Source organism: Haliotis rufescens, unplaced genomic scaffold (genome assembly GCF_023055435.1).
Source record: "Haliotis rufescens isolate VD_foot unplaced genomic scaffold, xgHalRufe1.0.p SCAF_16, whole genome shotgun sequence".
Classification (NCBI taxonomy): Eukaryota; Metazoa; Mollusca; class Gastropoda; order Lepetellida; family Haliotidae; genus Haliotis; species Haliotis rufescens.
In genome coordinates this window covers 10100621-10125103 of record NW_025963846.1, presented here as the reverse complement: position 1 = coordinate 10125103, position 24483 = coordinate 10100621, and the positions used below count along the sequence as shown (strand labels likewise).

Here is a 24483-nt window from a genome sequence, read left to right as displayed (position 1 = left end):
AAACAATCCAAACTATAAATATTCATGTCTTGGAAAACCAAAATGTGCATTACATACTGCTCAAAACAAGTTGAAGAACACCCATATTTGGAAGGCTGTGTTCGGGTGTTCCTTAACTTCTTTTGAGTAGTATATATTCAAACATCAAGGCCTCTATCATCAAGCTCCATCCCTGCAAGTGATGCCTTCGTTACCCTCCCTGCCTTATCGCTGCCACCAGTGTAGACGCGGACATTACGAAAATCTTAACTTTTGTTCTCTCAAACCCTAGATGTAGTCACGTGTATAGTCTTGTGTATGTCTGTGGGAATGCATCTTAAATTGGGAAAACACACACAACTGACTTCCAAGATTTATGTTAGTTTGTGGTTTGTGAAGACATGTTAAGCATGAACAGATAGCTGGAACAGACAGCTGGAACGCAACTTGCTATGCGGAGAACACAAGAGTATGATATGGCTTGGCTGTCCAAACACATGCAAAACAAGGCCAATCAGACTCACTTGAGTTAAGGTCAGATTGGCATGATATGTCATCACAATAGTATGTACATCAGAAAGATTTGTTTTACAGCTCGTCAAGGTAAGACGTAGGTAGAACTCATTCATTCGTTTAGTTCCCTACATTTATTATCTGAATTACTTCATCAGTTTATCAAGAGATTCACGCTGCGTTCCCTGCATACAACACAGTAAGGGAAATTTGCATTTCAGTTACCGTATTTGTCGTAATAAGCGCCCCGCTCTAATAACCGCCCACGGTGATATTTGCTAATATATTGACTAGTGAACAATCCCAATTTGTACCCCTTCGGATTGATCAATGTACACAAGACTTATTTATTCGCATATATTACGCACTCGTGTGATATATGCACACTTAATTATAGGCAATTAAATTCTAGAAAAATAAATATGTCGTATATAAACATTTCAGGCTCTCAGCATGAACCACGAAATTTATCTTTCAACTCTGTTTTTTCCACCAAAATAATATTCTAATAAGAGCCCCCTATTTCTAATTTTGAGAGCACCCTGGGCGCTTATTACAACGAATGCGGTAATTGTTTATATTCCACTGCGCAACAGTTTGTTTATCAGATTGGTTTGAGATAGCAGAATAAAAGGAAAAGCACCAAACTTTACATTCTCACGACACTATTTACATAATTTCAAACTGACAACCAAAAAATTTAGATGAGGGAAGAGGATTTGGCGTCACGACAGTCGTCAATTATTGGTAAACATAACGGTCAGTCAGTTGAGAGTTTACTCCATGCAGGGTTCTGGCTGAGAGGGGAGCTGTGACTGGTGGCAGCAACTGGTTGTCTATCATGGTCAGAGGGACAAGCCTCTTAACCTCTTAAATGTGACCATTATTCACCTGTAACTTCCCATCTCTTACACAGTACACATCTAACAGTGGGAGCCTATTAAGGGGGACTAATCAGGATTTACTTACATTAAATTCAGGATGATCAATATTTTGTTATTCACTGAGCATGCTGAGAGGAAACAAAATGTCACCCACACAGATGATTGGGTGTTAAACTGTTCAACTGAATGAAGTTGAAGGTGAAATTATTGTAGCTAATATGGATAAAATACCTCTTGTGCAGTATTTAGGTTTGTATGTTTGTATGTTTGTTTGTTTGTTTGTTTGTTTGTTTAACAGTGCACTCAGCAATATTCCTGCTGAATGACGGCAGACTGTAAATAATCGAGTCTGGACCAGACAATACAGTGATTAACATTATGAGCATCTATCCACAGGATACAATGACATGCATCAACCAAGTCAGCGAGCCTGACCACCAAAACCGGTTAGTTGTCTCTTATGACAAGCATGGGTTGATGAAGATCATTACTAACCCTGAGCTTCACAGGTCGCAGTATTTAGGGAATATCACAGCACGTCAGGATAATGTGTGATCCCAAGGTGATGCAAGTAACCATTTGTAGATGTTTACCGTTTTGGTGCCATAGTCGACCATGAGTATGGTACTGACTAAGCAGGGATAATAATTGGGGCAAATCTGTGCTTCGAACCGACAAGCAGTGTATCCTGGCACAGCTAGGGGAAGCAATTTTGAGACGCAGGTTCCAGGGCCTAGATTTTCGAAACGATCTTAGCCCTTAAATTATCGTAAAGTTATCATAAGGAAATCGTAGGCTATCGTAGCATATTTTCGAAACTATCGTAGCCCTAAGATATCTTAAGATTGTCGTAAATCTAAGATAGCCCCATACCTGTCGTAAGTTTATTTTATCTTCATCCAAGATGGCGGCATACTTTTCCATAGATATTTTGCCAAACAATTAGTCTGCTTTACGTTCAAACATTGACATTTCATTTGGTAAAACTGAGTGATTCAAATTGACACTTCGAAAACACAAAGAACGCATCAAGGATTTCGCGTCAAAAATGTTCTCAATCGCGACAACGATCCACATAACTGTGGAGTCGATAGCTTACAATATATTTCTATCCGAGTCCATGCTGAAGAAGTGTGAAACAACATACCTTTTCGATAATTAGGGAAGGAAAACAACGGAAGATGTCGGCAGGCTACAGTAATGACCGTGACATCATTGATAACTCAGGGGGAGCTAATCTTAGTTCAAACTCTAGTTGAGAGTTGTTTCCCTTTGTATTCGCCCGGGACACTCGCTCAATGTTACAGTTTTCATGAAGCGCAGAGTTCCGCTGTTATATTTTCTGGATCGCATTTGTGTCAATGCTTTAGTCTTTATTTTGGCATTTTATAAAATTATATCAATCTACATATGTAAAAAAAACCATAAAGGTTTCGCATAAGTTTTTACATATATAATCGTGTTGGGGGGGCGGTTTTAATAATTGAATTTTAAGTTCACAGTTTATATATTTTTTTAAAAGAAATCAGACAAATCAGTTTACTAGCTCTACTTAATTTAAAAGGATATAAAATGACTACATTATATGTATGTTCACGTTAACTTGTGGCGTGTTCCATGAGACAACATAACTTGACAATTCCTAAATTATCTCTCTATGCGAATGAAAATTTGTGTCACTTTCAAATTTTGAAAATAATTATGGATCTAGATAGATAAAAAAAATAATTTCATCATCTAAATACTAATAGCTCGATAATGTATTTAAATCCTTGGTTAGTTCGTGAAATATATTGGATACATAAGTAACAAAACAAAACTTAACAAGCTTAGATTGTTATAAAAACTTGCTTGTGGGTGCGCTGCGTCCTGAACAATTTTTGTTTTAAGTGTTTCCACGTATAATGTTGGGTGTTTACACTAATAAACTTGACTTTTGACATAAACACAAAAATATACAGCATACATCACTTAACATCAGACTTGAACACGCATGTTAAATGCTGAACGCATATGCAGTTCGATCAAAGGTCTCGTCATTGTCATTTAGAATAACGTCCCTTACTTTCGTCATTGACTTTGTACGCGATGTGCTTATATCATACAGTTCTGCGCGCTCACGAGAGGACCATTTGAAGGGAAAATAATGAAGAATCTTTTGGCATATTATTTCAATTCTAATAGTTAAAGTGTGGTAACACTACACTTATTGATTATAACATTTATTGGTTTTGAAAAATGCTATTGCATGGCACACGAATGCTATTTGTGTTCGGGTAGTCATGGTATCTTTAATCATAAGAACAAAACGTCTACATGTAGGATTGTACAGAATTTCACTCAAATATGTGCATGTTAAATAATGTGACCTGACAATGTGATCATGAATTCCATGTCACTTATCTATGTTATTGTTATTGTCAGCAGCTGGGAAATCCCCGTGACGTCATTGGGAAACACCCCGCTTTTTCAGTCTCTAACACAAATGAGTTCTCTGTCAGAGTTACGAAAGGTATCTTAACTCTGGACGATCTGCGACAGGTTTACGAAAGTTTCGAAAATATATATCATCTTAACCTTAAGATATCTTATCTTTGAACGTAAGTTGTTAAGATTTATCTTAGCTAAGATCGTTTCGAAAATCTAGGCCCAGTGCCATAGACCACTTATAACCCTGTTCTGGCTATGAAAAATTGTTTTGTGCTTGAGCAAAATGTCCAAAATATGAACCCTACCCCTGATCATCAGGTTCTTCTCCATTGGTCCCGGGGAAGCTCTCTCCTCCTGAAACAGGAACGTACATCGTTAGAACAGCTCTGGTCATATCATAAACACTTAGGAAACAACAGCATTCTCTTTGATTCATGTTTAAAGGGGGACAAAGGTTGGAAAAATTAGCAGTCAAAGCAAATTTGAATCAAGTCATTCAAGCACCATTTTTCTTGTCTGATAACTCACATCACTCAGAGACCATGCCTCATATCTCACACATGGCAGGGCTCAAGGTTTTTGTGCCACGGAGAATTTACTCATAAGTTATCATTTATATTGGGTATTCACAGTTTTCTTTTGGTATTCAATACAGAGGCTGAAAATTCCACAGGCCCATGGTCCAAGAATAGACACATTACACGTGGGACCTAGTGTTTTAATGGGCCAGATCGTATTCAAATTAAATTCAATTAATAACAAAACATTCATTGGTTATATATTTATTGATGGATCAGAAATTTCTGAAGTTTGGTCCAGGACTAGAATTTTCACCCCCTGCAAAAATATAAAGACACAGCCACTAGTCCGCCAGTCCAAGACTTGTGAAAATCTAGACAGATTGGGTGTTTTCTCTCAAAGTTTAGCTGCGGACTAAATGGATATAATAAATGGTGTCTACCCCTTCAATATGTTTTTACTCCCTTGGGTCCAGTCTACTTGGTATTTTTACGCAAATGAAGAGACAATTTTTAAATATTTCTGACTATCAGTAAATGCTGTTTCAGGTGACTTCTAACTTGTAGCTGTTTGTGTGCTGCACCAAGTGTGAAACATATTGCATAAACCAACAACAGTGTCACTGTGATACACACACGTATACACAGTTTATCATGAGCTCCGCACATGGTTGGTTGGTTGGTTTGTTGTTTTACGCCGCACTCAGCAATATTCCAGCTATATGACGGCGGTCTGTAAATAATCGAGTCTGGACCAGACAATTCAGTGATTGACAGCATGAACATCCATAAACGCAATTGGGATCGATGACATGCATCAAACCAAGTCAGCGAGCCTGACCACCTGATCCCGTTAGTCGCCTTCTATGACAAGCATAATCGCCTTTTACAGCAAGCAAGCAACCCGGATCTTCACGGGTTCCGCCCACAAGACAATGACCCAGACTGAAACTGACAAAAGATCGTGGAGCATATGTCCTCCTTAACAGGAAGAGTGATAGTCTTCTGTCTTCATGCAAGTCTGCTAGTTCAAGTCTACGAAATTGTGCTGAGGACAAGAAAATATCCAATCATAGCAGTCCCCACTGACTAAGCAGCATTTGAGAGCCGTAATTCTGAACCAGTCCTCAATGCTTTCGATTCTGCTACAAATTGGAACTGAATAAAACTGACAGAAAGTGTAAACATGGTAAACAATTTTGTCTCATTCAAGCAGGACGAGCTTCAAACTCTGAGGACTGGTACGATCGTAAAATAAGATTTACACTGGTCCTCTGAACTAATCATGAAAAGACAACTTCTAAGGCTGAACAATGTGTGATTTCAGCATTATGGTTTGTTAAATTGACACTATGGTTGCCATGCATTGTGTAAGGCTTTTTTGATGGATCGGATGTTTCATGTCCAATAAAACTGGCAGTGGCAAGTCCCATTTCCTTTTTCCTTAACTCGGCGTTTGATTGGTCGGTAAAATGTTAATGAAAATCAAGGGTGGGTTTGAGATCTCAAGAACCACGGGAATAGATCCAGGAGTTAGTGTAGGTTTACCGAAATGCAAGCCCTGGACATGACGATGATATGTGTTAGGGATCTCAAAACAAACTTTCAACTGAGTGACCTTTGTACAAACCTGAGAAAAAGAAGTCAAATCCTGATCTGCCGTACATCTCCGCTCCGCTTGAGAGTGTAGCTGATCTACAGATGTGCTGTGACATAAACAAACATGCATTACACAATGTCTTCTACACTTCAGTCAAGAATGATGAGTGTGTAAAGCTCAATCAGGATCATATTGTGACCTTGCTATCGAGATATGTATCGTGTTACGACAGAGTGTATTGTAACAAGCCCCCTGCACCCACTGTGGTCATTGATGCCCATTGTAGTTGACTGTCACAAAAGTCCCCAGGACGACTAGACTCACCAGGATAAGGACTAGACTCACCAGGATAAGGACTAGACTCACCAGGATAAGGACTAGACTCACCAGGATAAGGACTAGACTCACCAGGATAAGGACTAGACTCACCAGGATAAGGACAAGACTCACCATGATAAGGACTAGACTCACCACTGTGACCAGGATAAGGACTTGACTCACCAGGATGAGGACTAGACTCACCAGGATAAGGACTAGACTCACCAGGATAAGGGCTAGACTCACCAGGATAAGGACTTGACTCACCAGGATAAGGACTAGACTCACCAGGATAAGGACTAGACTCACCAGGATAAGGACTAGACTCACCTTTCCCTCAAACAGAATGACAGGTACCACAAAGCGGGATCGACAGCGAGCAAATCTTGCCTGTTTTGACAGATCCTTCAGTTTTGACAGATCAAAGATGCTCTCAACACTGGAAAAAAATTATCATTGATTAGAATAAGAAATATGTATCAAAATTTATCGTAAGCATGACCATAGTAACCATGCTTTGATTATCAAATCTGACAAGCATAACAATAATGCTTTCACAACATAACATTTTGTTTCATGACATTTTGCATGAGAGAATGTAAATCAAAGGTGCTGCTGGAACACAAATTGCTATATCATCTTATGTCAAATGAAATACATTGTATCTCAAACAAAGCTGACATATAACAAGGCCATAGGACTAGTCTAGTGAAACATTTCAAATAATAAGCGCTCAGGGTGCTCTCAAAATTAGATATAGGGGACTCTTATTAGAATATTATTTTGGTGGAAAAAAACAGAGTTGAAAGATCGTTAATGTCATGGTTTAAATGACAGCCTGAAATGTTTATATACGACAAATATATTTTTCCAGAATTAAATTGCCTGTAATTAAGGATGCACATAACACACGAGTGCGTATTATACACGAATAAATATAAGTCTTGTGTACATTGATCAATCGGAAGGGGTGCTCATTGGGATTGTTCCCTTGCCAATATATTAGCAAATATCGTGTGGGTGCTTATTAGAGCGGGGCGCTTATTACGTCGAATACGGTATTTAAATTCAAATTTTCAGAATAAAAAAAACAAAATAATATATACAATAAAACTTTAAATAGCTTCAATATATTTTGACATTAACGTGAAACATCACTGACTTAGGCTAAGTATTGTTTTCTTCATTTGAGCTTGCTGACTTTGCTGACATCAGAATTGCCCTTATTCAAATTCTAATAAACTTTTGGAACCTGTATAATAATAGTATCTGATGTATTCCCAGCCTTACTCAGTCTGCAAATTTAGCAAATAGTTAAAGACCCTAATCTAGTAAAACGAGTTAAAAACCCTAGTCTAGTAAAATCCTGTTCGGTCTAGTAAGCTCAACAATAATAGTCCAAAGAATGAGCTAAGTTCAGGCTTGTAGACTCGAAGTTTTTGGTAGAGGCAGCTTACCTATCATCATGAGGGGCCGGACAGTCCTTCTGGTACTCATACTCCGTCAAGATGATCTTCCCAGGGTAATGTGCACACAGTTCGCCACTGAAGTTAGGGATGATCTGGAACACCATGCATCACAATAATCATCCTCACTTCAGGTGATTGTCCCGTGAAGAGCCGGGTTAGAATTGGTCTACAGCAAACCTTGCTTGTCATAAGAGGTGACTAAAAGAATCGGGTGGTGAGGCTCGCTGACTTGGTTGATGCTTGGCATTATATCCCAATTGTGTAGAGCCATGCTCATGATGTGAATCACTGAATTGTCTGGTCCAGACTAGATTATCTACAAACTGCAATCATATAGCTGGAATACTGCCGAGTGTGGCGTTTTACAACAAACAAACTTAAACTTGAAGCCACACTCTGTTCATTACATATGAAAAACTATTTTGTAAATATCATGCTCATATTCTGTCAGCAGTGGAGAAGGAAGATATTCATTTTCTGTTATTGTCATATTGTGGCAGAATTCAGTCAACTCATCATCTCAATCTCATTAAAACCAGATCTTAGATCTCGCTACCGCTAAACAAAGATCTGAGGACATCCTATTACAAGTCACGTCAGACCGACCTTTGACCGACCAATGGAATGACCAATCAGAAGGCAGCTTTCTCGAGCTTTACGGCACAAATTTCAAATTGGCGACTACGGTTCAAAACATATTTTGACAAATTCTCGATAACAAATTTGAAACCTGTACAAAAAAACATTCTGAAATGGCCAATGTAAGGATTCAGTCGTCAAACCCGTAACTATCGTTTGGAATGCCCCATGTTAAACTTTTCGAGATTGCATGATTAGAAATCACATTCCGACTGTCACTTTCATAATCTGCTAAGCGACGGACTGATTGGTCGGATGAAATGTCGTTCTGACGTGACCTCTAATGGGATGTCTTCAGATCTTTGTTTAGCGGTAGCGAGAACTAAGGTCTGATTTTAATGAGATTGCTGATCATCTGCATCCAGAGTTAACTGTGGCACATGAATGTCATTCTTCAGCTGCCTCAACATTGCATTGAACAAGTGTTCTATTTCCTTTTGGACCGCCTCCGTGGTCAAGAGGATAGAGCTTCGCCCGGAGAGTGGAAGGTGCGTGGTTTGATTCCATGGCTGTGTCATACCAAAAACATTAAAAGGTGGTACTTGTTGTTACCCTGCCTGGTGCTCGGCATGAAGCCGGTTAAACAAGGACTGGTCGGCATGGAGTCAGTATACTGTAGGAGTAGCCATGTTATACTGCGGTCTTGTATTTCAGTGGGCTAGCACGGTAACACCAGTACTAGTCTGGACTAGTACAAGCAAACCCACATGCATGCATATCGCTATATAAGTGCAATAATTTTGAATGCGAAGTTAGTCCCATTTCACCTCAACTTGTATTTTGTTTAAATAGTTGATAAAGTAATAATCTATGATGTTTTCTTTGCAATTATATATCAATTAGAAATGAGGGAATTGTAGAGATCAAACAGAACTGACGAATAACTAGATACTTACAGAATACCTATAATCTTTGGCAAATAACAACAAGCACGTCTCGTTGACATTGTCCCCCTGAAAATAGACACAATCATTTGGTTAAAAGTAATGACTGACTAGTTTGATCATGTTGATTGACAACAAGAATGATAATGTGTCAAACTATCAATATCGGACATCAATCTTGTCAATTGTTAGATCCATTGTTATGCGAGGCATTAAGGAAGGAAAATACTAATGATACTGGCTATCTTATAAATCAATGCACAACATATATGTTAGAACTGTGAACATGATGGACAGACATGTCAGAACAGGGCTGTAGATGATTTTCTGAGCCCCTGAGTACTTACACAGGTGTTATTCACATTGGGTAGTGATAGTTTACCTTGGATATTCGGTATATTTTTTACTTTCCTGGGTCCTGGTTCTCTTTACACCAAAACGTAGACATGATTTTTTTTATAATTCCCTTTGAATGCTGTTTCAGGTGACTTCTAATTTGTATCTATTCATGTGCTGAACCCAGTGTGCAACATGTCACATAATCTCACAAGAGCAATATACACATCTAATCAACAATTCAACAATGAGCAAGACATAGCCTATTTATTTAATGCATTATTCATTGCAGTAGAGTTCTAGATCAGTAAATACATGTATGCTGTTGGTTGGTTGGTTTGTTGTTTAACGCCACACTCAGCAATAGTCCAGCTATATGACGGCGGTCTGTAAATAATCGAGTCTGGGCCAGACAATCCAGTGATTAATATCATGCACATCGATCGACGCAATTGGGATCCAAGCAATTGGGATCAATGACATGCATCAACCAAGTCAGCAAGCCTGGCCACCCAATTCCGTTAATCGCCTTTTACGACAAGCATAGTCACCTTTTACGGCAAGCATGGGTTGCTGAAGACCTATTCTATCTCGGGATCTATATGCAAGTTAAATTGGTTACATTGGTGTTATACTATTGATATTTTTACTCAAACATATTTGTACCCGAGTAAGTCGCAGTTAATTGGGTAATGATGGCATATTTTCAGTATTTTACACAAATACGGAGCTTATCTTGAGCTCTGCAGATCTAACTCATGTAGCTCGTTAGAACTTTCATAGCAATCTACTGAAGGCAGGAAATGGTGCGGAGTCAAATCATGAGGAACACAGATGATATGACATGTACAGATGGGGGAAAGAAATATACTAAAAAAGATATTTCAGATAACTGTTTTTTGTTTATTAAACATAAACTGTTATTAGAATATGTGGCCATCATGGCTATGCCTGGAGTGTTACTAAATCTTGTCTCGACATTCAACCATGTTAAATCTATTGCATCCTACTGACTGGCAGTTACAACTATTGAATATACAATAATATTGTGGTGAACATGTACATTCTTTTTTGGTGGATTAAAGATTCAGATTATATCTATTTTTAGGGTCTGTGGACTCAACATGCTCAATAAAAAAAATATTTTTTAGCCTTGCCATATTACAATGCCTTATGATCATAATGATTCATATGTTAGTTTCAAACCTCACATGAATTTCCTGGTGAATGTGATGTCATCAGGAAAGCAGAACAGGAAGCAGACAGAAACATCTACAGGATGCAGCAAACACATTATTGCACTTTATCCAGTGCCAACACCATCCTTCCTGGGGGCTTTGCAATAATTTTATCTTTCTACTGACACTGAAGGCTATCTGTCCTCAGACAGTCTTGGGCAACAAAAAGAGATGACATGGCTAATCACCACAATCACAAACTTTATTTCTTTGATCACTTTGGTGTTATGATTAGACAGAGGAATACAAGTGTTTCTGATGTGGACAGTTTTGCACAAACAATACCAGAAGGGTGAGATAAAATGCTTAAAAGGTTCCTAGTCTGCCACAGAGTTATGAGCAGGAAGATATTTTGGCTGCCGTAATGATGATGAACATCGTCCGACAGACAGCTGCTTCAACAAAAGGAACTTGAAACCACCGAACCCTTGCAGCTTCCTCATGAACACAACCTGGTCAGTTCTAGTGTTATCTCACACTACAATCATGACAATGTGAGCATTGATTTTTCACCAACATGCCGGATAATTATGATAATTTTAATGAGATAGTATGCCAGCATGTCAGCCGCTTTAGTAACCAGTATAGTCTGAAGCTAGGGTCTAGTAAAATTCTGTTATGTCAAGTTACCTCAGCTAATTATAATGAGTGAGTGAGTGAGTATGGTTTTACACCATTTTTAGCAATATTCCAGCAATATCACGGCGGGGGACACCAGAAATTGGCTTCACACATTGTACCGCTGCCTGGAATGGAACCCAGGTCTTCAGCGTGACGAGCGAACGCTTTAACCACTGGGCTACCCGACCAGTCCTCAGCTAATTATAATCGAAATAGTAACACTTGAGCTGGGACGATAAACCAACTGTGCGATCCGATACATATCACAATACCTTGTTCACGATCTGCCATGTATCACGATACTTGCATGTGCACTTATCTGTGGTGCGTAAGCCATCTTTTTCACAGACAGGATTGCCAAGTACCTGGCACACTAATGATTAACAGTTGGCAGTGTCAGGTGTGATGCATTGGATGTAAATATTTACGTTTTCATTACTCATTTTCACTAGTAATTAGTGTTTGGTGTAACACTTATTCCAGAAAACATTTAAGGTGAGAATCGACACTTTTTACTTAGTGTACGATTGTGATCGATACTTGTATTGAGAAGTAAAAAAACGGGATCCACCGATGCATCGGTGTATCATCTCACCACCAAGAATCACTTAATTCTATGGATCAAGTTAGTAGTCTCAAACGGGTTTTTTGGCACAGACTAGCAATCTAGATGTTAACTGATAATGAGCCAAACTGTACAAAACATAGCCATTACACTTCACCATGTTCACAGATAGCTTGGCTTGCTTTAATGACATCACTATCAGGCATTTACATAAATTACAAGGTCTTGATTTCATTTTAGATTGATTATTGTAGCAAACTCTTCTTGTGATTTTGACCATGTTGACAGTACTGCAGTTATACAATGGGAGCAGGCTAAAATGGCTCTGTTCCAAAACAGATCAATATTTGGTTAGTAAAGTAAGACCCATATTGACAGAAATGGTGCATGTTTTCATTGGTGAAAACATACCCCAACAACAATATAGGTTGCTGAGTTTAGTGTTTCAATATTTTATCAAACACCACTTCACTATAGCCTTGAACATGTTGAATATGACTATGTGTCTATATTATCTTTGAGTTTATTCAGGTAAATCAACATAATAAAATGTGGTTAATTCATATAAACACTTCAAACAGATACAAAGACTTGTTGAAGAAAAACAACTTGGAATGTATAGAAAGTGAAGTAAAATTTACATTCTATTAGCATGATTAGCCTGAACAAGCTTATACATGGATCAGGATTAGGTTCCAAATACATAGACCATAAAAAACAGCAACTCATTACTGGTATATGTCTGATTGTTATAATGAACATTTTTTTGGTACGAAATATGCTACGTAATTACATAATAACCACATGATAAATAATCAATCAATATCTTCAATTATCATTTATCAGAATCAATGTGTATTTTCTTAAAGAACACAAAAGAACATATCAAACTGCATTAAGTTCATACAGATACTGGAGTTTAAGCGGTGTTCCAAGTATAAATGCCTCATCCGTGTGCTCTTATTATTTAATCAGCTGTTAGCATGGTCAGAGACCCTATCAATCATGTTAATGCCAAGTTATTAAAGGGACATCACGTCACCTAAACCGTGGCAGATGAACAAGGACGCTACCTTTTTCAACAAATATAACTAAATGTTGATCATTTATGATAGAAAAAAAGTATGATATATTGAAACTGAATCGAGCTGAGTCTGAAAAGGAAAGTCCCTGTCACTGACAGTCATTCACTTCTGAAACGTACCTTCATGTCACCTGCTCTAACTTTGTGTGTCGTTTTAGAAAAATGTTCGAGCAGTCGATGGACATCTTCCTGTCCGATAGCCCCACCATCACTACTTTCGTTCATCATCAATCTTGTTCTCTTGAGGCGATAATCGCGTTGTTCTCAATAATAAACACCTATTTTCGAATAGGCTTACGATATTTCCGGGAGACAACGTTTGCAAAAGAGAACTCTTCTTTTGAGGAAACACATTAACGCCCCATTTTTCCAAAGATTATTTTGATTGGATCATTTGGCATATTTGTGTCCATTGAAAGTTACTTTTATAGGCTACTATTGTTTCTACTTACGTCGATGCTCATTGGATAAAGGTCATACCATGAACCAATAGAATGTGTTGTTATCTCGAACTATGGTCCCCACAAGACATGGCGTCTGCTAAAATCTAAACGGTCAAAACTATGTAGAATTTGTTATCATAAGTGATCAGAATTAAAAAAAGATTTGACGATGCCAGGTTTTATGGTACGAAAAGTTATAGTCGGTATGTCTGGAGGTGTTGACAGTGCAATGGCGGCTCTTATTTTAAAGAAAAGAGGTAATGAAATCGAAAGTCTCAGAGGCGATCCAGAGTCATATTCACATGTTCTAGAACTGAAAAACATGACGAACTAGAAGTAGCTTTTGGCTATGTTTGTTCAGTGTAAGACCGACTTTTCTTTTATCTTGTCAGTTAGTTAGTTTGTGACGAATTATCACTACTTTGCCATTTATGATGAGATAGAGTGACAGTTTCTGTCGCCCATGACTTACAAATAGCTTGGGTAGACTGCAGTATTTGCAATAACTTTGTAAAATCCAAATTCCAATAATTGAAGAAGTTCAATAAATAATTAAATCAAACTTGATAAACTTATTTACCCTAATTAAGTTTATAACTTGGCTGCTACAGAACAGTGCTTTTGTTTGCCAATGACAATCATTCAGATGTGTTGTTTTTGTTGTGTAGGGTATGATGTTCATGGACTCTTCATGAGGAACTGGGATGTGGCCAATGAGACTGGAAAGTGTTTGGCTGATGCAGATTTTGAAGATGCCAACATGATCTGTGAACATCTTCAGATACCCCTTCACCAGGTCAACTTTGTCAAGGAATACTGGAATGGAGTATTTAGGTAGGTGTGTTAGAAAATGCAACAATCAACTCAAAAATCTGAAGGGATAAGTTGTTTTCTATATACTTTACATAAACCACTAGTCCTAATTGAGCTACGGACTAGTTGGATATGACCAGTTGTGGCTACCCTTGACATACAGTTTTCCTATGATAGGAATAGAATTTGATTGTGAAGTCATGCAAATCATTAGCCCAAATTGCAAACTTAAAAGTACCCTGTGGTATTGCGGCTAAAGGATGAAAATCAAGTAGTCATGGTGTCTGGCCCCGTCCCTTCATTCCCCAGCCCGCAAGGGAGCATAGCTCAAAGTAGTCACATGGTACATTTCCATAAAAAAAATTCTCTTCTTGGAGAAATGTGAAGCATACATTATCCTAAATGATTGAACATGGAATATAGCACAGGACTGAACATGCAACATATCACAAAACTGACAGAAATTAGTTGGGTGTTTTTATCAGGAAGACATTAGGAATTTCTACTTTTAAAAATTGCAAAATTCTTTACTATTCAGCATGTTCAGATCACTTATCATACTTATGCCATAGTCAGTAGAAAATAAATACATACAGCTGATCATTTTAGTATCTTAAAATTATTGAAAAAAATTAAGAGAAATCTGCCTTAAAGCTTCAAAAGATCTGTTTGATTTCATAACAGCCTGAGCTGTGTACATTTTGCATGATATGTTATTGCGATGTTAAGCTTCAGATTAAAATAGTTTAAGGTAGATCAAAACATATTAATAGAGTTGGCAAGTATTCAGTTTACTAGATACCCGGGTACCTATGCTCAGGCTTTTCCCTTTGTAACTGCATGTTTCTAAGTTTTTCAGGTGCTATTTTTGGCCTCCTCGCTTAAATAACAGAGGTGTTAGGGCGTTTAGACCCTTCACAATGGCATCAACTATATTCTTTAGTAAATAATGTTAATTTTTAGTTACCAAAGTTCATGAAAAATACTACGTGTTTGTTGAAATGTGGCCCCGAAGGAAGTCACTGATAAGATTATGGCACTTCATTATAGAATTTTTATTTTTGAGTAATTTTGCAATGTTGATATCCATCTGTGATGTTTACATGTGGACCCCGGTGTATGAAATGTAGAGATTATTGTTTGACACCATTTAGTGAGTCATGGTTGATTTGAAAGAGTACAACTGAGTTTGAATATGATAGCTGACCCTTGATGGCTATATTTGTTTATTAAATTTCTTATTTATTTTCATTTTCCCAGTGAGTTGATAAAAGGATATGAAAATGGAACAACACCGAATCCAGACATCATGTGTAACAAGGTGATCAAATTTGATGCCTTCTTTAAACATGCTTTTGAGAGACTTGGAGCCGATGCCATAGCAACTGGTCACTATGCCCGTACTTCCTGTGGGTACGACCTAGAGACAGTTGATCCAGTAAAAGGTAAAAACAAGATTTTTATACCATATACCGTATTCGACGTAATAAGCGCCCCGCTCTAATAAGCGTCCACGGCGATATTTGCTAATATATTGGCTAGTGAACAATCCCAATTGGCACTCCTTCCTATTGATCAATGTACACAAGACTTCTTTATTCGCGTATTCGTGTCGTGTGTTATATGCATTCTTAATTATGGGCAATTAAATTCTGGAAAAATGTATCTGTCGCATATAAACATTTCAGTGTGTCAGCATAAACCACAAAATTTATCTTTCAACTCTCTTTTTTCCACCAAAATAATATTCTAATAAGAGCCCCCTATTTCTAATTTTGAGAGCACCCTGGGCGCTTATTACGTCGAATACGGTAGTACCTAACTTGCAGTATCCTATAGCCCAAACCAAAGTGCTCCAAAGTTTCATTCGTTAAACAATTATTTGTTGTCAATTAGATTCTTGCCTCCTCCTTTCATTTCACCTCCAATCATAATAGAAAATGTTTTATGTTTTCATCTGGAAGTCAATATTAGTACTTATGACTTCCAACAGGTTAACTTTACTTAAAAAGAGTATGGCTCTTGTGTGGGGTGAATAGGTGCCGAGCAACCTGTGCTGGTTGGGAGGGGCTACCAAATGGGTCGGGTGGCCTGGCTTAGTGGCTTGGTTGACTGTGTGTCTTCATACCCAGATGGCATACTGATCACTGGCATGTCCAGAGTCAGAGCTCCAGTTAACTTTTTTATCAAATTGAGTTTTTACTCCAGAGTTTCTATTTTAATTTGGGTTATTACATTTTTGATTGGGTAACCAATATTTTTTCACTCATCTAGTCATCACTCTATTGGGTTTTCCCCACAATTAGTGAACATTTTAAGAATTTAAAAAATGAAATAATGTTTTTGATGTATATAAGTGTTTTGAAATATATAGGCTTCACTCCAAAAGTAAATTAGCTTGTAATTGTGTTTCGGAAATTAGCTCTTTGGACGCGTTTCTGTACGCAAGTTAATTGAAAGTAATTTGGTTTTGAATATTTTTGGGGGCTGGGTATTTTACGCAATTACGAAAATACCCAGCTTATCTGTAGCTCTGCAGAGTTCATTATTTATAAGCAACCATCAGAAGCAGCATTAGGCTACACACTAACACTAACACTAACACTAAAAGACTATAGCAACATCCTAAGACCAGGCATTATTGTTAGATTTCTCTGGGATTGTTATACAAAGACAAAATCCTTGCCCTGCCAATTTCAAGTCAAAAACGTTTTACAAGTGTAAACTTTCACCCAAATTAAATTTTACTGAAGCTTAAATCTCTGAGTCTATAATCCAGTGTTGGAAGCAACAGGTAACTTGTACACACGTTGCAAGATCAGATCTTGATCTTATTGTAGTCATGTTGTGTCTAATATTAGCACTATTAATTTAATTTCTTTGGTTTGAAAAAATCCTTCCCATATCATGATATGATGTTAGACACCTTTCTGTGAGTGATGTACATGATATATTATAGACAAAACCCTCAGCTAACCACTGTTCATTTTTCCACTCTTGTGTCATCAAGCAGTTTGCGAACTTGTACACATACCAATATATTTTATATCTGCAGGGGTGAAGCTGTTGACAGCTGCCGACAATACCAAAGACCAAACATTTTTTCTGTCACAAATCTCCCAGAATGCATTGCAGAGGTCTTTGTTTCCCATAGGAGATCTCACTAAAGACTTTGTCAAGAAAATAGCCTCTAATGCAGGTTTAGAGAAAATTGCAAAGAAAAAGGAGGTAAGTATCCCCTTTCATACTGAAGTGCTGATCAGCTGTTTGGAAAGGAGGGGTAAATTTTATGATTTGTCAATTCACCTTCAGTAATCATTTATCACGTTTATATTTGTTGAAAATCATTATATTCCTGTGCATATGTCAGTCAAGCATAATATTTGCTGTGGTATCTCAAACAGTGCTTGAGTATCTCCTGTCTGCACGAAAGTTGGTCGTATGTTGCAATGTCAGCATTTTCATGTTTTTGCATGAACAAATGACCTGAGGGACTTGTATTTATGTGGTGAAAAACATTGGTTTACAATGACTTTTTTATGATTTCAGAGTATGGGTATTTGTTTTATTGGTACCAGGAATTTCCAGAACTTTATCGAAGAGGTTTGTATTTCATGTGCTTTGGTCTCTGAATGAAATTACAGAAAACAAACGTTTTTACACATATCCTAATTGTTTGGTATTGATTGACACATGCCATCAGTTGAGGGTTTTGTGTTGCTACGGTGTTTGCACTTGAAAGACTTGAAATTTGATGTCTGTCATGTAAAGTCCTTGAAGTTTGATTCTGCCTTGAGTGAGTTATAATCTAACATCACATCAGCATTATTTCAGCCATATAGTGATGATTCAGCCTTGAAAGGCCATGAAAATGGATAATGTGCCTTGTAATTGCTTTGAATTTTCCTACCCAATCCCCATCTCAAGTATATTAGCTAAAGTAAACAAAATCTTGTTTTATTGTTGGAAGTCTTTAAGAAGACAATTTGAATATGAACTGTTGACAGCCAGTAATCATAGAGTTATCTCCCTTCCAATAAATGTCAGCTTCTGTTAGATCTGGATCAGTAACACATTGTATAGAGGAGCCCAAAGCATAGCACTCTTCCCTGTGCACATACAGGGGATTATATATGCTTGTTCAAATTTGACACGATTTTGGCCAATCAGAATGGGAAAAAGATGATTTGTTGACTGAAGTTCTGTATGAACCTTATCCTCAATCAAAACATTCTATGCAGTCATCAAACAATCTGAAAACAAATTGCTCAGCTCAACAGATATCTACTCCAAATAACAATTTAAAATTGGCAAAGATGTTCAGGAATATTTCTAACCTTTCAGCATGCATAACCTGTATATGCAACAGACATAGGAATGAGTGTTTCACAAGGAACTATGTGTTGTTTTCAGTATATAGAGCCGAAGAAGGGCAGGTTCCTTCACGTGGAAACAGGGAAGGTTATGGGCTATCATAAAGGTGAGGTATCTTCTGAAGCTTGTGGTTGTTGTTTATAGTACAATAAAACTCTGCAGGGAGAATAAACCATAAGATATCAACATTATGTACAGCCTCTTTAAGGATGTTACTAAGACGTACAAGCTTTAAGCATATTTACCTGTATTTTAATAATGATGACTCCCTCAATAGAATCCGACCATGGCAATGTCGGACAAGTCCATTTTATGCATAGGTGGGTATTTCCCACAATCGTCACATCAGTTATCTGCACCTTTTCTCCCAATACTGATTGTCATGTGTCTCCTGCTTTTGGATACGATCATTCGGCCATCATGTTTATCTGCGATGCCCAGCTACATCTATGGGGAACAACTCACTAGACACTCCCCTCTCAAAAATAACATCCTTCAATGTACTATGTCATCAAGTTGCGAGCGCATGTTTGAATCTCCAGGAATGACGTCATGATAGAACAAAGTTTATCGTGAAAAAAACCACACTTTGTTCTTCATTGTTCTTTGCGATTTATCGCCTAGCTATCTTATATATGGGCAATTAGAAGTTTGAAGAATGTGAGGACATAAACTGTTTTAGGATAACAGCTTCTTTATTGTTAGTAACAACATTTCAGGACTACTGTTCATGTGAAAGATGAAGGGCATGATGTAGCGTTGTTACAAACAATAATAAAAGCAGTTGTTTTCCGAACAGTTTCATGTCTTCACTGTTTATATGATTTATGTTCCACACATCTTTTAAATGTGTCAGTGAGATTCAATACAAGTCCATGGGAAACAGGAAATCATGCAATTACTGTCATTATTGGGGAGTGAATGGTTGTGTGGACAGTAGTACCTTTCATTGTAGTTATTTCAATAGTTTGATATCACAAAACCAGTTAATCGGAAAACCAGTTAATCGTTTCAGTAAGACGAGTAACCGTTTTTTCAAACTGCAACATCCCTAATATTTTGTGTGATGATTTTCTGTCTGAAATAGTTACAGCAGGTGCCCCTAACATCAATAAAGATAACAGCATCTTGACGGTAATGGGTGTAATGGGTGGAATCTTTATTACCCGGTGATAGCTATTAATGTTAACATGTGGGCTCATGACCTGATCTTGCTGGATGGAACTTTTACAAGACTCAAGCTTCAGAGTTGTGGCTAAAATTGCAGCATTTCATTAGTAATGTCAAGCTATTTGAAACAGTTACATTGATTTTTTGTTAACAGGACATAGAAAGTTGACGAAAGTTTGTACAGTTTTGGGGTGTGTTGATGTAAGAGCTGCTACATTCATGTGGATGTGATACAATGGTTGGGCTGTTTACAGGCACTCACTACTGGACTGTCGGACAGAGGGCCCAGATAGCTGGACAGGACCTACCGTACTTCATTGCCGAGCTTCACCCACGCACTCAAGATGTTATAGTTGTGAGTTGTAACACGTTATAGTTGGGATAACACTTTCTTTGTACAGTACAGATTCTCATACTTTTTGGGGGGTGAGTGCGGGTTCGAATCCTGTATTGGACTCAACCCGACAAGTTACGAGAATGTAGTACTTTACTGAGAAAGTGTGTTCCCAAATATAACATTTGTTACATTTGACCACTTTCAAAATGGTATTTGTGCGTTTTAAGTAGTGTTCAGAATGATTGATCCTCACTATGATGCTCAGGGATGATGATTGACTTTCTATATGACTAGCTATTTCATCACTTCAAATGATGAAGATACTGTGACAGTATTAAACTGTACAGAAAGTGTTAACATATAACTTGAGAAGTCTATACAAGATCTCTCTTTTGAAATCCAAAATGCAGTACATGTAACCAGAAAATATGGAACAATGAAGCAAGAAATCAATCATCAGATCACCAACATCAATGTTTATTAATATTTTGTCAGTGTACTTTGTTGTTCATAATGGCATATAAAGGGATACAAAAATAAAGCATTGTAGCTGTTTTTGGTCCTACCATAGTCACCATATTAACAATACACACACACCACTTCAATAAGCAGTAAGCATCTCTCGATCAGATCAGTCTGCAAGCCACCGTTAAGCACCCCATATCTTGTGTATGAAACACATTTCTTACAGAAAATACATCTTTAGAAAAGGGTGTGTGTATTTTACACATAGACATTGAGTTCTGACCTGTTTAGTTTCATCATACGTTTCTTCCTTGTTTTTATGAAGTACCCAGGGCACTTAATATGTGGAATATTTTATTATGATTATCCTAGCATGTGTTACAGGCACAAGGAATCGACCACCCTTCCTACATCTGATTATCAATGTATGTGTCATAGGCATCAGGAACTGACCACCCTTCGTACATCTGATTATCAATGTATGTGTCATAGGCATCAGGAACCGACCACCCTTCCTATATCTGATTATCAATGTATGTGTCATAGGCATCAGGAACCGACCACCCTTCCTATATCTGATTATCAATGCATGTGTTATAGGCATCAGGAACCGACCACCCTCCCTATATCTGATTATCAATGTACCGGTATGTGTTATAGGCATCAGGAACTGACCACCCTTCCTATATCTGATTATCAATGTGTGTGTTATAGGCACCAGGAACTGACCACCCTCCCTATATCTGATTATCAATGTGTGTGTTATAGGCATCAGGAACCGACCACCCTTCCTATATCTGATTATCAATGTATGTGTTATAGGCACCAGGAACTGACCACCCTCCCTATATCTGATTATCAATGTATGTGTTATATGCACCAGGAACCGACCACCCTCCCTATATCTGATTATCAATGTATGTGTTATAGGCACCAGGAACCGACCACCCTCCCTATATCTGATTATCAATGTATGTGTTATAGGCACCAGGAACCGACCACCCTCCCTATATCTGATTATCAATGTATGTGTTATAGGCACCAGGAACCGACCACCCTCCCTATATCTGATTATCAATGTATGTGTTATAGGCACCAGGAACCGACCACCCTCCCTATATCTGATTATCAATGTATGTGTTATAGGCAACAGGAACCGACCACCCTCCCTATATCTGATTATCAATGTATGTGTTATAGGCAACAGGAACCGACCACCCTCCCTATATCTGATTATCAATGTATGTGTTATAGGCAACAGGAACCGACCACCCTCCCTATATCTGATTATCAATGTATGTGTTATAGGCACCAGGAACCGACCACCCTCCCTATATCTGATTATCAATGTATGTGTTATAGGCACCAGGAACCGACCACCCTCCCTATATCTGATTATCAATGTATGTGTTATAGGCACCAGGAACCGACCACCCTCCCTATATCTGATTATCAATGTATGTGTTATAGGCAATAGGAACTGACCACCCTCCCTATATCTGATTATCAATGTATGTGTTATAGGCAACAGGAACCGACCACCCTCCCTATATCTGATTATCAATGTATGTGTTATAGGCACCAGGAACCGACCACCCTCCCTATATCTGATTATCAATGTATGTGTTATAGGCACCAGGAACCGACCACCCTCCCTATATCTGATTATCAATGTATGTGTTATAGGCACCAGGAACCGACCACCCTCCCTATATCTGATTATCAATGTATGTGTTATAGGCACCAGGAACCGGCCACCCTCCCCATATCTGATTATCAATGTATGTGTTATAGGCACCAGGAACCGACCACCCTTCCCTGTTCACCCAGACTCTCTTCACAGAACCCCCCCACTGGATCAGGGGAACCCCACCAGAACTCATCAGTGGTCACATGTTCACAGCAGGGTTTCGCTTCCAGAGCGTGCACCCTATCATCCGATGCACAGCCACCCTGTCTGGCTCCAACTGCCTCATCATCAGTATTGAACTGCCACTGCGCGCCATAACAGCCGGGCAGTATGCTGTGTTCTACCGGGGAGACGAGTGTCTGGGAAGCGCCAGGATCTTACGACCAGGACCGTCACTGTTTACTCTCAACTATGGAAGTAGAGTCGATGTACCCAAGGAGTTCAGATAATGTTGTGTAGGAACTTAAAGAATCACCTCATCCAAGTCATCTTTGAAGGCACATTGAGACAGTTTTGTTGATGTGCTTTGTGAAATCAAGATTTAATTTTTGAAATGTGTAATCATTAAAAGTTAAGCTATACAGCTAAAACAGCAGTATCTTGGATAAGTCAGGGATAGACATGGCACAAGTCCATTAGTCTGAGACAAGTTAAAATCCAGAAGGATTAGTTGTTTTCTTCCCAAATATAGCTATTATACATAAACCACTGGAGCAAAATCACCTGCGAACTAGTTGGATTTATTCAATGCTATCTAGACCTGTAAATAAGACATGAAGACACAAAGACATACGTGAAGGTTATTTTGTTGAAAGTATGTTGGGAGAGGACAGGGTGCTTAAAACTAACAGATTAATTAGTTTGTTTACTTCAAATGTTGGATGTCAAGGAGTCTGTTATAGAATGATGTGATGATTAAGAGGCTCTCTCAGCTGTTTTAGAAGTTCGTGCTGTGTATTTGCTTAAAATACACACACCACCCCCTCCAACCGATGCTGAGAGGTGACCAAATGGATCAGTGGTCAGACTCGTTGAGTGTGTATCATCGTACTCCGACGGTGTGGATCATTGCTCACAATACCAATCACTTGTTAGTCTGGTCCAGACCACTGTCATATAGCTGGAGTGCAGTATCAAACAACAAACAAACAAACAAAATTGTGGGGTTTTCTTTTGTTATTTCCTTTAGTGTTTTGGGGGGGTGTCTATTAGACATCAAAATTTTGAACTGTTGCCTGATGTTGTCCTTAGCTACACCATGTATATGACTGCTTTCCTATTAGGCGGTCAACATGGCTAGATAATACAAACGACTTGTCTCGGATCTTTTGTAAGACACACAAACATCACTTGTAATGTGTTGTATTATTATCATCAGGTAATATTTTATTCTATATTTGATTGAGGAAATATGAGCTACAATGTGATATATATATTGATAAGAACTTCTCAGAAAATAATTTTGGTATTTACTTGAGAATGATATATGTGTTATTTATCAAGAAGGGGTCTCATTTTGACTTACTTGAAAATGATATATGTGTTGTTTATCAAGAAGGGGTGTCATTTTGACTTACTTGAGAATGATATATGTGTTGTTTATCAAGAAGGGGTCTCATTTTGACTTACTTGAGAATGATATATGTGTTGTTTATCAAAAAAGGGTCTCATTTTGACTCAGTAGTGTATGAATAAACAATAGAACCAAACAAGGGAGAGTTGTTTATTTCTTTTTATTTCTGTCCCTCAGTTAATATATAACTGGGGTTTTATTAGATATTTAATAACTTATCCCCTAACACAGTATCAGTCTGCGACACAAGCCACAAGTCCGAAGCCCAAGTCTTGTAAAATTCTGTTTGTTGTAGTAAGCTCATCTAATAATAGTCAACATAACACGAAACTCTACTGAAAATGATGCTTACCCGTGAAGATCCGGGGTAGAATAGGTCTTCAGCAACCCATGCTTGCCATAAAAGGCGACTATGCTTGTCGTAAGAGGCGACTAACGGGATCGGGTGGTCAGGCTTGGTTGATGCTTGTCATCGTATCCCAATTGCTTAGATCAATGCTCGTGATGTCAATCACTGGATTGTCTGGTGCAGACTTGATT

At 38.1% G+C, this 24483-nt stretch overlaps 2 protein-coding genes across 5 annotated transcripts in view; one reads left to right on the top strand and one right to left on the bottom strand.

Moving 5' to 3' along the window:
- LOC124134581 (myotubularin-related protein 14-like) overlaps positions 1–13448 on the bottom strand; it is a 38033-nt gene extending 24585 nt beyond the window's left edge. For both annotated transcript variants that reach the window (XM_046499490.2, XM_046499500.2), the window contains exons 1-6: positions 13199–13448; positions 9247–9303; positions 7700–7803; positions 6573–6681; positions 5955–6030; positions 4112–4160 (exon numbers count right to left, since the gene is read on the bottom strand). In XM_046499490.2, the coding sequence (XP_046355446.1) occupies positions 4112–4160; positions 5955–6030; positions 6573–6681; positions 7700–7803; positions 9247–9303; positions 13199–13306 (503 nt within the window). In that variant the 5' untranslated portion in view covers positions 13307–13448. The remainder of the gene's footprint in view (positions 1–4111; positions 4161–5954; positions 6031–6572; positions 6682–7699; positions 7804–9246; positions 9304–13198) is intronic.
- Positions 10912–24061, top strand: LOC124134590 (mitochondrial tRNA-specific 2-thiouridylase 1-like). Of its 3 annotated transcripts, none has more exons than XM_046499519.2 (8): positions 10912–11263; positions 14190–14355; positions 15595–15779; positions 17390–17562; positions 17884–17937; positions 18748–18814; positions 20133–20233; positions 22475–24061. In XM_046499519.2, exons 2-8 carry the CDS (start codon positions 14213–14215, stop codon positions 22817–22819), a joined length of 1068 nt encoding a protein of 355 aa, XP_046355475.1. In that variant the 5' UTR covers positions 10912–11263; positions 14190–14212; the 3' UTR covers positions 22820–24061. The 3 variants fall into 3 exon arrangements, with proteins under 3 accessions (XP_046355475.1, XP_046355483.1, XP_046355467.1); XM_046499527.2 differs by having other exon boundaries at positions 10912–11302; XM_046499511.2 differs by lacking the exon at positions 10912–11263 and adding an exon at positions 13591–13778.
- Positions 24062–24483: the final 422 nt, after the last annotated feature.

Excerpts from the sequence above, each read along its gene's own strand:
- LOC124134590 (XM_046499511.2), top strand. The coding sequence starts at position 13,691 with ATGCCAGGTTTTATGGTACGAAAAGTTATAGTCGGTATGTCTGGAGGT. Across the intron at positions 14,356-15,594 it reads TACTGGAATGGAGTATTTAG|TGAGTTGATAAAAGGATATG; the intron begins GTAGGTGTGTTA and ends TCATTTTCCCAG. Across the intron at positions 17,938-18,747 it reads TCCAGAACTTTATCGAAGAG|TATATAGAGCCGAAGAAGGG; the intron begins GTTTGTATTTCA and ends TGTTGTTTTCAG.